The sequence below is a fragment of the Bicyclus anynana genome, chromosome 5 (genome assembly GCF_947172395.1).
Source record: "Bicyclus anynana chromosome 5, ilBicAnyn1.1, whole genome shotgun sequence".
NCBI lineage: Eukaryota > Metazoa > Arthropoda > Insecta > Lepidoptera > Nymphalidae > Bicyclus > Bicyclus anynana.
The window spans coordinates 1,176,229-1,192,353 of NC_069087.1; the positions used below are offsets into that span (position 1 = coordinate 1,176,229).

General features: G+C 36.9%; 1 protein-coding gene across 9 annotated transcripts in view; it reads left to right on the forward strand.

The window, feature by feature from the left end:
- Positions 1–16,125, forward strand: part of LOC112042945 (disintegrin and metalloproteinase domain-containing protein 22) — a 422,343-nt gene that overhangs the window by 223,960 nt on the left and 182,258 nt on the right. For all 9 annotated transcript variants that reach the window (XM_052881807.1, XM_052881814.1, XM_052881811.1 and 6 more), the window contains one exon: positions 2,951–3,030. In XM_052881807.1, coding sequence (XP_052737767.1) covers positions 2,951–3,030 — 80 coding nt within the window. The remainder of the gene's footprint in view (positions 1–2,950; positions 3,031–16,125) is intronic.

A 16,125-nucleotide genomic window follows, 5' to 3' on the forward strand; every position in this document is an offset into this window, starting at 1 on the left:
TTGGATGCTTGTATCAACCAAAAGTGTTGGTAGTGAAAACTTTCTCAGCGCTATAAGCGTTAATTTTACAGTAAAACTGCAAAAGACATTTATTGTAGACAATTTTATGAGGAACAATTTTTATAATGACCTGTATTGACCTCCAAATAGTTCGCGAAATTTGGGGAACAACTGATTTTCGTGTACTTTTGCCGGCACGATATCCATGTAGACTTTTCACATTTTCATAATAACATCCTAATAAAGGTGTATACAAAAATTCAGCTCAGTAGAAACTTTTCCCCAGATAAAATCTAATATTACTGGATTATAAGGGATTGCTTCTTTATGACGTATTCAGTTAAAACAGCAAAAATGATTTGAGAAACAATCAAAGAAGTTTAACACAGCTACTGAACAGTGTACCACAATCAGCGTAAATCTTAGGCTGTATACAGAAATTCGCCGTCCTTGCCTCTTGGCCTGAAAAGCAAAAACAAGTCCGCGATATAGGTCAAGCGGTGAGCGAGCGAGACAAGTAGACAAGTCATAACCGATTCTCTTTCACGGCAAAGTAATTATACAGTACTCCATCCGAGAGTTACTCTTGAGGTATGTGGGTTTCATTTGGTAGGATTGTTTTTTGGATCACAAATAATAATCGTTTAAAATTAGTAATGACTATCGGACGCCCGAGAATTCGAATGCATGATATGTATGACGTTTTCGCTTGGAATCGATATTTTTTGCAGAAAATAGCGAATTATAAAAATTTATTCAGATTAAACAATTAACAACTAGTGGACGCCCGCGACCTACTTGTAATCTGCACTTAGACCTCCTTAATCCGACCCTGTCGCAAAATCCGTTCTTAGCGGAGGTCTAGCTCTGCCTTTCATCTTTGTTCGTCAAGCGGTTTTCAATATTTTGTGAATTTGAAATATATTTCATCCACAACATAAGAATTCAATTTTAAACAGACGAAGTCGCGGTCGTAGGCCTAATAAAATAGTTCTATTTATGTCTGTATGACCACAAAGAAACTCAATTTTCCAATAAAAATAAAATATGCGGTACCGATAAAAAAGCGTCTAATCAATTGCACCAGACCCTATTGTATGCACGCAAAAAATCAATAGGTAGGCAAACACCCATGCGGTTCAAACAAAATCAACGCTCGAATGGTTTTTCAAAGATGACCATCACAAATGTTACTCGTATTGCACAGTACTATAATATGCAAACGTTTCTCCGTTGATATGGTTTCTTTTTACAGAAAAAGTTATATTACAAAATTTAATACTGAAATTTAAAGACATTTTTTCCTGCTTTAAATTGGGAAAAACTACTCATAATTGGAGTGACTAGTGTTGGACGACAAAATATAATAGTGTACTCATTTGTCTCCTAAAAACCCATAAGTTAATTTTATCTGGTTTATGTAATTAATTACAACAAATAAGTAGTCAAGCCACAATTCCTGTTACAATTATTTTATGATTCTGCTATCAGTTTAGGACAAGAAATCTAGTAATATTTATTTTAAAAGTCATCTTTGCAGTACCTACATTCCAAATCATTATGATTATGATGGTAGATTATGGGTAGTCTTTACAAATATAATCAAACTTGACATTTACTTGTAATAAACGAATATTCCTTTTAACTTTTGTTTTTGCTTGCGACCGTGAAAAAATATTTTCAAGGAAGCATTTTGACGAGATTCTCCCAATTTAGATACAGAATAACTTTTGAATTAAACCGATGTTTTTTGAAAATCGCGTAACTCATCAATTCGTCAGAATAGAGCATAGAGTTTGAAGATCAAAGGCAAAAAATGATGAAGTCATGTATGCGTGTGATAAATTCGGACAGTCGGGTGTTCCAATGTTTGCCAAATGGATTTTTCAAAAATGCACCCGTGTTTTTGCGGTTCGCACAATCTCCCGATGGTTTATTTGAGCTGCACTTGCTTTTGGGTGTATGCGGTTTATCTGATATGTCTGAATTACTATTTAGGCGTCCATATTCGGTGTATTTTGCGTTGAAATTAAAGTAATTATTCATTACAGCGTTATTTAATGGGCTCGTGGTTAATTTGGTTTGATATTATGTTTGATTCGTATCATTTAGTTATTATTGTTGTGTATCAGATAGTTATTTTCATAATTCTGTACCAATACACTTTATTATGACTAGTTGGATAATATGAAAGTGTGACCTACACTAAGTTATAATTATGCAGCTAAAGAAAGGGACTCAAGACTGATATTTTTATTTACTGATAGATCGCTAAACGAGGCTGAAGGCGATTTTCAGATTTAATAATCAAACAAAATAGTCTTCTCTGAAATTGCAACATGCCTAAGTGTACAGATATTACAACTCCACTGAAATAAGTTTTGGTACACTGTGCAGCTGTCCGCTTCGTTTTCAGAATGGACTCGAAGTTTGGCGCGTACTATAACTTGCTATGCTTCAATCTCCATCTTTTTGAATTATTTTCTTATTGTGAGATTGATGTTTGACACTTTCTCTACGTCTATACTCTAGACGTAGTGGTCGTGGTCGTCATTTAGGGGTGGTGACAATCTTTAAGATCTGTCGCCATTCCTCCCGTAATGTAGATCTCCTAGAACATTCCTGGAGTGAACCATGGAGAGCGATTTCGAGTTTGACACTAACTCATTGGTAATCTGCGATGTTAACGATAATCCATAATAAAAAAAAATATTTTTAACACAAAAATGGAACCGAAAAGATGTATTTAGTAAATCGATTTTCATCAAAATGAAATGGGACCAATCTGAAAGAATAAGCTCTTTCAAACAAAAAAAAGATTTTTTTAATGAGTTAACTGTATTGATTGGAACTGACGGATTAATGACCTCTCCGAGGCAAGAGATTGTATAACCACCTACTCTCAACGCCTTAGAATTTTAATATTAATAAAGAATTTTGTTTGTTTCAGACCGGCAAGCACTTTCATCGCACATCACTTCTCATCAAAGCCTTCAATCACAAGTTCCGTCTAGATCTCGAGCTTAACACGTAAGTGATAATTATAAGCTTTACATATATCTGCAACAGATCGATGTTTATAACTCAACCACGCCAGAACAGTTGGACTGATCTGGATAAAATTTAAGGAAGAGATAGATTCTAGTGTGGAATAGCTGTCACACAGGATGTGGCTGTAGTTTTTGTTCCAATATTTTCACAAGAACAATAAATACATTGGTATAATAGCGAACACTAGCTGCGTGCATATTTGTAACAACAGGACTGACAGGTAACATTATATTGTATAGTATCAATATTAAGAAAATTACCACCAGACATCCAAGTCGCTAATAATAATATAGGTTGGTTATTTCTCCAGCATCGACGCGTTGTTAAAGTCAAAACAGCCATCGTAGCGTGCCGCGTATATAATTACCATTAACTCCACGAACAATAAGACAAGTCTACACGTTTTAACGGTAGAACCCTTTGAACTCATTAATAAAATCGGAATTCGCCGTGTTACTTACTTCTAGTAAGTAATTAACACGACGAATTCTAATTTTATTAATGACGCAATAAGACAAGGAGAAGCCCAATAAGAGATTTATAACAACTACAGGTTAAATACGAGTATAAGAGAGAACGAAATAATGATACGATGTAGCGTTCATTGATGATATAAATTCACCAATGATATATATAGTATTTTCGTTAAATAAAAAGAAGGTGACGTCTAAATAAAGCAGTGAAATAGAAACAGTGAAATATGGTGGACCACCCATATAGAGTACTGAATGTATGGTATTATTATAATCGTTTATTATTGGTAAGAACAATATTGGTAATGTTATTAGTAAATCAAATATAATTATGCGAGGAGCCCATAATTCAGGAACCAATAACGTCATGGCCGATAAATTGACCCAATTTACGGACCTTTCAGCTTTCAAAGAGATAAAAAGTGGGTAATAAATAGAGTTACGCGGGCGACAGCTCGTCCACAGCTGCGGAATTTAAAATACCCAAAAAAAATCACAAAATAGATTGAACAGCGACCACAGATGTAATGTACCCACTTTTAGAGGCTTTAACATTGCCATTTTTTCCTTATCCTCACAATACGTGCCATCTCAAATATTACTACCTTCTAGATCTAACCTTAACTAAACAATCCATCACGTAGCGCCAATGCAGGTTGCTGGACTTAGGGTAATACTGTTTGATTTTTGACAACCATCATCAAATGGTATTGATAATGAAGGGATAAACAGCTTAATGTACTCTTTGAGGCACGGACTGTGACACCATCAACTCTGGAGCCTAAAAATCTTGGAAGAAAAAAAAGCTTAACACAGTCATTACCTGATCCAGGACTCAAAACCTTAAAATCTTGAAAACCTTGAAATATTGAAGGCACATTGGCTAAAGCCAAAGTAGTAGTTTTATTTCATAGATTTACATAAACAATCTTGATATACAGTTCATTCAGAGTCACGCGTGTCACAAGTTTATCAAAGAAAGGATATCCGAAAATAAATGAGTACGATATCTTTCCGAGTAAATCTGCACACTTCATCCCGCTTACTCTTGAGGCTTTTATATCCGCAACTCTTTCTCTCAGCAATTCCATAACTTCGCCATTCAATCGCTTAATATTTCACGGGATGCTGACAAAAAATCGTTTTTCAACTTTTAGAATTATTTGTCATGCAGAGAAAAGTTGATAACGATAATTTTTGAAATGACAAAGAGTGATAATTTCACCTTAACATCAAACAATCAGTCATATCAACCGATGGGCGTCACTGCAGGATATAGGTCTTTTATAGGGGCTTCCAAACATTACGATTCTGAGCCGCCTGCATACAGCGACAACCCGCGACTCGCTTAATGTCGTAAGTCCACCTGGTGGTCGACCAACGCTACGTTTACTAATGCGAGGTCGTCATTTCAACTCCTTGGGACTCCAACGTCCATCGGTGTTGATTATGTTCACCGCCCATTGCACTTAATATGCGGAGGGAATGTTGGTCGACTCTCTTGGTTAGCTAGGTGAATCGACGACATGAAGTGGTTCACAGGAAACCGGCAGCTGAAGTCCTTGATGTTTGGAAGTTCTTACAATATGCCTATGTCCAGCAGTGGAAGTCTTTGGCTGACTTATGGTGACAATTATGATGAGGTATAAAATATTGTTTTTAAAACGCTTGTATTAGCTTCACTTGTAACTATGTATGTAAGAAAGTCTTGGAATCTTAATTTGACCCACTTCCCGGTCTCTGTTTAGGATAAAATTTTTTACACGCTCTGAATTCAGATGACAATATATGACTAGCTAAGAAAAGCCAAGATGGCGGACTGGCTGTTTGAAATCCACCTCCATAATATGGATATCAAATGAAAGGGAAGAAGAGGAATCTTGCTGTCAGAAATACGAAAAAAATTGTTATATGACCTTAATTCAATATGGCGGATGTCCAAGATGGCGGACAGGCTATTTGAAATGATATGGATATCAAGAGTGTTTTTTAGTTTTTTAAACTATTCATGTTATTATAGTTTTTTAGCTTTAATCGTATTCAGTACAGGACCAGTACTCCTAGTCTACCAATATTTTCGTTTATTTTAAAAAAACATACCAATCTAATTGAGAACCTCCTCATTTTTGAAGTCGATTAAAAATAGAACCACATTATTCGCGTACGACACTACGATCTTAATCAATATTTTCTTGCCTCATTTGAATAACTAAGCAAACAAAGCAGTAGCACTCTCAATCATCAATGTAGGTACAAAACGAGTTATGCACGCGCCAGCATGTACCAGCTGACAACAACAAAGAATATGAAAAAAGTAAGCTTACACTCACAGCTAAAGTGAAGAATAAAGCTTGGACTTCATAGACTGTTTAATTAATACAATCTGACTTAAAGCGAATGCTACGATACTTTACACCTTATACTTAGGTCGTCGTCGTCGTCATCAACCCATATTCGGCTCACCGCTGAGCTCGAGTCTCCTCTCAGAATGATCTCAGAGGGGTAAGGCCAATAGTCCACCATGCTGGCCCAATGCGGATTGGCAGACTTCACACACGCAGAGAATTAAGATAATTCTCTGGTATGCAGGTTTCCTCACGATGTTTTCCTTTACCGATTGAGACACGTGATATTTAATTTCTTAAAATGCACACAACTGAAAAGTTGGGGGTGCATGCCCCAGACCGGATTCGAACCCATACCCTCCGGAACCAGAGGCAGAGGTCATATCCACTGGGCTATCACGGCTACTTAGGTACCTACTTGTAATTTAAAAAATGAAAATAAACAACATCAAATATACAGCTTCCAAAATACAACGAATTCTCAAAATTTACCTCAAAAATCGTAAGCTAGAAAACTGTTTGCCCTCAGTAACACACGGACTGCGTGTATTCAGTGCCTAAACAACAAAAAGAAGGCGACCACAAGCGTTGTGTACGGAACACAGTTTTTACAGCTTTGCTGGAATTTGATTGGTGCACAAAGAGCGTGCACTGTGTTCACCAGTTTTGACGTACCTTTGTTTTTACGTCGCTTTAATGAAGTTGTCGCTGCGCTGGGCGTTGGACTGCTGCATGGTTTATGAGGACGTTTTGTTCTTTTTCTTTAGCTGTTTTGCTTAGCAGTCACATATCATTAATCTGTTTGTATATCTTGCTTCAGAGTTATGCTTTTCTCAAAATAGGTGAGAGGATTTGGAGCTTTCAACTATTACAATGTTCCAATGCGAAATTCAGGTTATGTTACGTATTTAAGAATAATAACGAACGTTATAATTCATCAGTTATGACGTACCTTTGTTTTTATGAGTACATTGCGTTAATGAAGTTTTTTTTTTTAAAAAAAGAATATATGCCATATCTTTTAAATATGACCAATATTCCCGTCGGGAGTCGGGGAAAAAATGTCCCATTCGATCCATTGTTGCTTCATTGAAGGCGCTGAGGGTTGCGCTGGGTTTTAGGGTTCATTTACACGAGCAGCACGCCAACAGCAACGACGACTGCATTCGACTGCCGTTGACTGCAGTCGGTGACTGCCGTCGGCTGCCGCCGAGACGTCGCTGACTGCAGTTGTCGGTAGCAGTTGATGCTCGTGTAAATGAACCCTTAGTGGGTATTCTGGTCCTGGTGAAACCTTCGGGAGGGATGCGTAAATGCATTTCCCAGCGAAAAAAAAAAATAAAAGTCGTTGGACTGGTGCATAGTATAAGCGGCTGTTTTTTTTTTTCTTTAGGAGTTCAGCTTAGCACTTACCATCATTATTCTATTTTAATAGTTCACTGTAGCATTAGGGTTCTCTAATGTCTACTCATAGGATTTCGTGCTTTGACTTATACCGTTGCTAAAATTCGAATTTAGGATGACAATTATTGACTATGCACGAGTGTTATTGACCACTTTTGATGCTTTAGTAAAGTTTTGGTCGGCGCAAGTTTTTGTCTGGTTAATAAACGTACCGTTCGCTATTTTTTAAAAGTTGGAATAACAGAGTCATGTACTTTATTATGGCGATTTATTTGATAGTCTTTACTTAATGCTCTTCCTATTTGTTCTCAGACTGAGAAAGATGTACTAGAGTCCGATCGGAATACGGATGCCACGAGTTCCGACAGCGCAACTTCGAAGAAAGATTGAATCAATTTCATTAATCGATTCTATCAATTGAGTTGTATTGGAAAAACAACAATATCAATCTTCCAAAGACAATCATGGAGACTTTTTTCAATTAATTAAAAAGTTATGTAAACCCAGTGTACTAATCCTACTAAATAATTATAAAAGTTTTGTTTAAAATTTCAAAATGCTTGGTAAACGAGGTATTTGCTTCTACAGGGTGCTCGGGAGTATTTTCCGTAATTTCAAGGTGTTGACAAGTCCACTTGTAGGAGCCGAACTGCATAACTAATATTGTTTTAACTAAAAAGTAAAACTCTTTTTATGTTTTCATACAAAGTAATTCAAATAATTCCGATTATTCATGTAACGTCATAATATTAAGGATGTGTATAAGGGACACATTTGAAGATTTATTTACAAAAAAAAAAATACCGACCAAATTGAGAACCTCCTCCTTTTTGAAGTCGGTTAAAAAGAAATATTATTACCTTTAAAATATTAATTTTCAAACACCTTAAACTGTTCCTTGAACATTGTTAATTAATTTTCGGTAAAGAATATAACCCCAGAGTTATAGGAAATACTTCCGGGCAGCCTGTATACTGTCTTTTTCATCAACAGTACTATAAAAAAATCTAAAATTTTTCGACCTTTCACAACTCTCTTCATGTAGAAGATTGTAAATTTCAGTTTAACTTTAAGGTATCCTTATGCGAACCGTATAACGTCATTTTATTTAAATTACTATGTTAGATGATCTTTTAGGACTTTTGTTACCTTACCACCCGAAACAACCATTAGCCAAACTTCATCATTACCTATACTAGTTAGGTAGCCATAGTGCGAGCGTGGGCTAAAAAACTCGAATCTTTTATATAGCAAAGATTTACTTGTCATAGGCTCTACTAATCAATGTCGAATAACAAAAATAAATAAATTCATTACTAAATAATCATTAATCAATAATACATAAGTAGCAAATAACTCTCAAATCAGACCACATATCGAGAACACATCGTCTCACCATTCGAGCAAGAAGGTTTACAATTTAAGCTCCCAATTGGAAAATCATGCGGACACTTTGTTCGCAGACGACAGAGGGATTAATTTCCAAAGATGCCTCCCGCACGTTCGAGTGTTACGCCGTTGGAGATGTTGCCTTTTGTGACGCGAGACAATAGTGACTTGTTACATCTACGAGTATCTCGGCTCGTATCGAGTCCCACTTAATTATTATGTTAGAACTTCTGATTGATGTGATCGGTTTTAAGTTTCTTAGATACGTTTAATGATTGATTCTCTTGTTATTTTACACAGAGATTTTCTTCTTAGCATTCTTTAGTACTTTTTTTATTGAGTAATAGGACAGATTTTGACTGCAATCTCACCTGTTGAGTGTGAAGATTTCTTTTTTATTCTTTACAAGTTAGCCCTTGACTACAATCTCACCTGATGGTAAGTGATGATGCAGTCCAAGATGGAAGCGGGCTAACTTGTTAGGAGGAGGATAAAAATGCACACTACTTTCGGTTTCTACACGACATCGTACTGGAACGCTAAATCGCTTTGCGGTACGTCTTTGCCGGTAGGGTGGTAACTAGCCACGGCCGTAGCCTCCCACCAGCCAGACCTGCACCAATTAAGAAAATCTCAATCTGCCTAGCTGGGGATCGAACCCAGGACCTCCGTTTTGTAAATCCACCACACATACCACTGCGCCACGGAGGCCGTCAAAACGATGACGATGATGATAAACAATAAATTAAATGTAATGAATAAAAATTAAATGATGCAATCTAACTACAGACATCCACAAATCCGCATTGTACGAATTAGACACAACGGTTTTTAGTATTCTTTGTATAGAAAGTCATACAAGTGCGTCCACTGATCTGCATCGTACGTACCGTAAAATTAAAAATCCTTTTGATGCGATGCATCCGATACGTAAGATGCGGATCTGTGAACACCTGCCATTACTTGTAAAGATACAAGTTTATTGTACGCATACTTCTGACGGTTTGTATGCGGCATCGTAGCGGAACGCTTCGTTTGTCGGTACGTCTCTACCGGGTGGGTGCTAGCCCCGGCCGACCTGAGCCGATTTCGAAAATATTACATTTTAAACTAGGAATCGAACTCAGGACCTCTGTGCTGAGGACAGCACTACTAACTGCACCAGAGAGGTCGTTTATCTGAAGGCTGTATCTTCCTATTGATGTTCCATTACAAAGAAAAGGTCTCCATTTTAACTGTTTATTATATATTCGCTTAAATTGTATATAATATGGGTGTGTTATTACATCTTACTTACGCGGAATAGAAAATTCTGTTTTTAGTTTCTAAATATCTATTGATCCCATTATAGCTTGGTAAGTTCATTGATGACACTCCCATGATATGCGGGTGACGGGGGGAGGACTGGGCGGGTATGAAATAGTGCGCGCGAGGCATCTCGCACCATCGGGAGTGCTACGAACGAATTTGCCAAGCTATAAAAGGTTTTTTTTTTTAATTTCCGAGCGGTAGGTACATAAAATTCCTTGAAAAAAATTGTAGCAGGCACCCGTCTAGAGGACGAAGCACTTTAAGAAAGATCGTTTGCCGAAATATCTCATCAAAAATAAATAGCCCTACAGGCCGCAAACTTTCTCATTTATCCCCAAAATATAAATCTCCGGGCCGAGGCAGCCCGGTCCCCACACACCTGTCGTAATGGCTTAAAAACGTCACGCCGGAAATCGTGTAGCTCCCATTTCCCCGCGGCGCCAATTTCCAGATTATTTAACGTCCTTCCGGTGAAATTTATCGTAACGCGCCAAATATGATACTACTTAGATTATCCCTCCGCAAAAATGAGACGAGTTACACGCACGAGATAAAATAACAAGGAAGATGCTTTAAATTACACAACGTTGAATTTTGAAAAGTGATATTGCTGCATTTTCGTCAATCTAGAGAAAATTGTTTTGCTGTTCCCTGAAAGAAAACAAAGCACATATACTTGACCTTTGCTAGTTGACATATACGAAACTAAGAGTCTATGTGACAAATGTCACCCGGTTAACATCAGTAGATAAATGACATTTTATCAATTGATTTGATGTTTATTGGTTGATAATAAAGACCAAAAGTGTAGTGAGTAGGCCAGCAGCTTCGTTAGTCCATTGATTAGTCTATGCAGCAAAATAATAGGATCATATATTAAGTTGCTGTATAAAAGAATCAGTAGCAGTCCAGCCCAGCTTCAGGAATGTTAGTGATGTCACACCTTTGGGGTTCCGAGAGCCTGTTAGCTTAACCTCCTCCTTCTTGCGTCGTATTCCTCATTACTGAGGGTCGTGACCCCTAACACAAGCTTGTTTCTTGACGATGTCGCGCCATGTGACTCGGCTTTTGCGACCTCGTGTACTTTGGTGTCGAGAGTGGCGCGGATTTGGTCTGACCAACGCATCAGGCTACGTCCTCGAGGTCTCTTTCCTTCCACTTTGCCAGTGATCACTAGTTTCTCTAAGGTATCTCCTTCTCTCCTGGCAAAGTGGCCGAAGTACTCGAAGATCCTCTGAAGTCAGGTGGTTAGCTTAACATGTTTTTATTATAGGACTCAAAAGTGATTCCAAATATAAGAAAACTAATATCGACCAAAGACAACTTAATTAACAAATCAAACTATAACCAAAATAAGACCCTAGAATGGCAGAGAATGACCTTGAGTGGAGTCACGCACTTGTGAACGATGTGTGTAGGGTTAAAGGATCCTTTGACTGATATTAAACACTCCCCTTTTCCACTCAAGTCACTCTCGCCGCCTATCCCAAGTAACTCATAAAAAATTACACAACAAGAGATGTGGACGGCACACTGAAGCTAACGTAATTTTCGTCACAGACTACAATTTCCTACACAATTTATTAAAAACATGTAAATTTAAAAGCGGCCAACGCGGCGATATTTTTTTTGGATAATGTTCGGCTAACATTAATTGAGAGTGATATTTACAGAGTCACGAAACCTGCTAACTCACATTTGAGTACAGTGGATGGTCTAAATCTGATTACTTTTCAGGCGAAAGTTGTAACTCTGTAGTGACTAATTAAAAAGGCTGAAGATAGTAAAAAATCAAACGGAATAAACAACACAAATAATATTCACAGCTGAACAAGGTAACATTTTACGAGTGCGTCGATAATGACAACGCATCGGGCGGTCATCAATGTAATGTGTTTTTGATTGCATTTTATTGTAATCAATTGATTTATTGTGTCACCAGATGTCGCGAGCGTGTTGAATAATAATTAATAGATCGGGATATCGAGTGTATTTATAACATGTTTTTGTGTTAACAATACCAGGTTATCGGAAATTGTATAAATACTAGGTATATACGTACATTAAAAAAGCGTATGTTCATTTTTCATGTTTTTTTTTTTGGCTATTGTTAAAAATTCGCCCATTTTTATGGTGACAATGGAAAATAATCTCTGTTTGTGTGATTTACTGAGTTCCACAGCTGGCAAAATGCAAAGTAAAAGAATGATCTACTGAAATTCCAAGGTTTGAGAGAGATTAGTTAATCATTCTATTCCTCCCAGATTCTTGTATATGATATAAATTAAGGAGTCAAAATCCATAATCCCCCTATAACGTTACTACGGTCTCATTAAAGTAGCCTTCAGCAAATACTCAATCAAAAGAATCTCAGTTTTAAAAATATAAGAAGAAGAATAAATACTTTATTGCACACAAAAATAAATAAAAAACATTAAAATTAAATCATTTAAACTAAGAAATAGCATGCAAAGCAGCCTTGCTATAAGCTATCTCTACCAGATTCTACAGACTGAATAATTCTACCGAAATCTATAGATTGAAAATTTTATACTGAAAAGACCATAAAAAGCTTGTAAAATTTAACAATTTAATTTGATTTCACTCGTTCAACCCATAAATATATTAAACGGCATCATTACAGCGTGCCGTGCAATTATTATTGTATACATTTAATAGCGAAATCAATGTGACCCGTGATACCATCGGTTCCCCATAAAGTTATAATGCTACGCCATCATACCGTTAGTAAGCGATTCGGAATCAAATTGCTCATTACTGCGATATGAGATAAAACCACATTCATGATGATTAATAAGCCGATTCGTTTAAGGGAGAGTTGTGACTATACGATTTGTGGATTCCTTTTTAGCCAGACTTTGGCTATGTCTACTAGTTCAGATTAATATAAACTGATATTACAAATATCTAGTTGAGTTTTTGTTGGAAATTTCTCAGGCTGGATGATTTCGGAACCCAAATATTCGCAGCTTATTTTAAGTTAGTTCAGTTTATTTTATCTCCACGTTTGAATAATATTCCAAACTAGCTAACGCCGCGCGGTTTCAGCCGTGTGGTTTCCGTTCCCGTAGGAATACGGGGATAATATAGCCTACAGCATTTCTCGATAAATGGGCTATCTAACATTGAAAGAATCTTTCAAATCAGACCAGTAGTTCTTGAAATTAGCGCGTTCAAACAAACAAACAAACTCTTCAGCTTTATAATATTACTATAGATTTCCTTTTACCAGTTTTTTCAGGTTTCTAGTTCTAATAGACACTATTTCTGTGATTTTTTTTTACGTATCCAAACGGATACCTAAATTGTTAAAACCCCTCATATCTTTCAAAGATTTCATTCCTAAATTACCTAATAACTAAATAAAAAACAAATATCGTACACAGTTAAGACCAACTTCCTAATTAAATAACACTTCTTGGCAGTTAGGTAACAATCTTCGTCATCAACCCATATTCAGCTCACTGCTGAGCTCGAGTCTCCTCTTAGTCAGTCTAATAAGAGGGGTAAGGCCAATAGTCCACCACGCTGGCCCAATGCGGATTGGCAGACTTCACACACGCAGAGAATTAAGATAATTCTTTTTTTTTATTATTAAGAAAGAATACAATATGGAACTTAAGCTAACTTATCCTAATAAGTATACAAATCATGCCCACGTGGAATGGTGGCAAGAATACTGGATAATAAGATAATTCTCTGGTATGCAGGTTTCCTCACGATGTTTTCCTTCACCGATTGAGACACGTGATATTTAATTTCTTAAATGAACACAACTGAAAAGTTGGAAGTGCATGCTCCGGACCGGATTCGAACCCACACCCTCCGGAATCGGTGGCAGAGGTCATATCCACTGGGCTATCACGGCTCAAACAATAGGTAACAATAATCGTTACAAATTATCGCAAACACCTGCGATGAAAAAGCAAATGGGCCGCAGAAAAGTGCGATTGAATAAAATGAACTTTACGACACAGCGCCGCTAACTACCGCTTAAATATGAATGCCAAAGGCCATTCATTTAATTTTCCACTTTCACGATAAAATCTGGACGTTTTGATAGCGCGACACGCGATTTTGTGTTTTTATTGTCGGATATTTGCATAATTGCCGCTATTGGGCGACCTTTACTCATTTTTTTCTGTTTAATTGTTTAGGATTGTTTTATTAATTGCCCAATAATGATCGCATTTTCTCCTTTTTTTGCATTATTGCAAACATTTGTGACAGCTAAGCTTTTAATTGGTAATGATTATATAACTGCTCGGTAATCCCCTGGTTTATCACCAAATATTAGCATAATTGCCGCGATTGTGTCAGCATTATTTGTTTCGATTGATTGTTTAGCATATTGTTTTATTAATTAGTTAATAATAGTTGCCTTTTTGGTTTATGGGGAAACATTTTTACTAACTAATCTAGTTTCTTCCTTAGTATCTTCAGCCATGACATAAATTCTTTCTTCATTGATCTCCCTAAAATCACTTTAATATTTATATTATTTATTTATTTATTAACTAGCGGACGCCCACGACTTCGTCCGCGTGAAAGTCGTTGTAAACTTTCAACTACCCCTATCCTATCCTACCCTACCTCTACCCTACCCTATCCCAACCCTACCCCTACCCTACCACTACCCTACCCTTACCCTACCCCTACCCTACACTACTCCTACCCTACGCCTACCCTACCCTACCCTACCCCTACCCTACTCATTAAGGCTGCACTTCTTTATTTATTCCCCCTCCCCCCCCCGCGAGTCGCATCGAGTGCGGCAACCGTTACACAAAAATAATCCTTAAAGCATGAATTAGTATTCACGCGCGATGGCTTAGCGTATTTCATGTATAACTTTGGTGTTTCTTTACCGATTTTTATGATTCTTTTTTTATTGAATAGGTAATAATGTTAACATTTTTAGTTAGGGATGAGTGATGAGTGTTATAAACATAAGAGTAGACAAATGTAATTAGAAAGCTCCGAACTGCTAAGCTACCGGGAGTTACACGTGTTATTGTGAGTCAACCATAAAAGATAGACATATATATGCTGTTGTGTTATTTTAGATAATTTTAAGGAGAACATTTCCGTGATACATGATTTCCATGTAGCTTTAACCATTAAGGCTGTACACGCGACGGAAGCTTAAAAAATTGAGTATATTCTCCCGTTTTCTCAACATTTCTCTTCACTGCTCTGCTCCTATTGATCGTAGCGTAATGAAAAGTATACTATAACCTGCCCAGGAGTATGTAGAATATTTGCACCAAGTTTCATTAAAATCCGTCCAGTAGTTTTTGTTTCTATAAAGAACATACAGACAGACAGACAGACAGACAGACAGACAGACAGACAGACAAAAATTTTACTGATTGCATTTTTGGCATCAGTATCGATCACTAATCACCCCCTGATAGTTATTTTGGAAATATATTTCATGTACAGAATTGACCTCTCTACAGATTTATTATAAGTATAGATTGATATAACAACAATGACAACAAGAAACATTAGTAATAATCTATACATAGGTAAACTTAAAAAATCTAGTGCTAAACGAAGCCATTATTCATCACGAAGTTGTTGTACAGTTGTATTGTATAGTTGTTGTAGAAATTAGTGGTTTTAGTGCACCTGTGCGTCGGAAAGTATATTGCCTCTACACTTGAGTCGGTCGTCCGTCCTACCACAGTATGAGAAGTGTAGGTTTTGCACCATTAGTCCAAATGACTTTCGGGCCCCATCAGGCTTTGCTCCTGCGCTGGTGTCGCCGCTGAGGTCCCATAAGGAGCCTTACACAATCAGAAAAAAAAATATGAGGAGTAGTGCCTGTGGTTCCAAACGCTGTTGCACTTAATTGTCTTCTGCGTAGAATTTATCTTTTGAGAATCTACAATATCTCGATATTCGGTCTTAAAGAAATCATGATTTCTTACATTCAATACAATAAAACACGAAGGTGTTTGTGTGTGTATATATATATATATATATATATATATATATACAAACACTACAAGCATCATAGTGTTTTTGTTAAACGCGCCTTCAACCTCCACTTACCATAAGCAACGTGCTAGCATATAATAATATGTATATCTGAATACAATCGCAATAGCCTAATGATTTGTAAT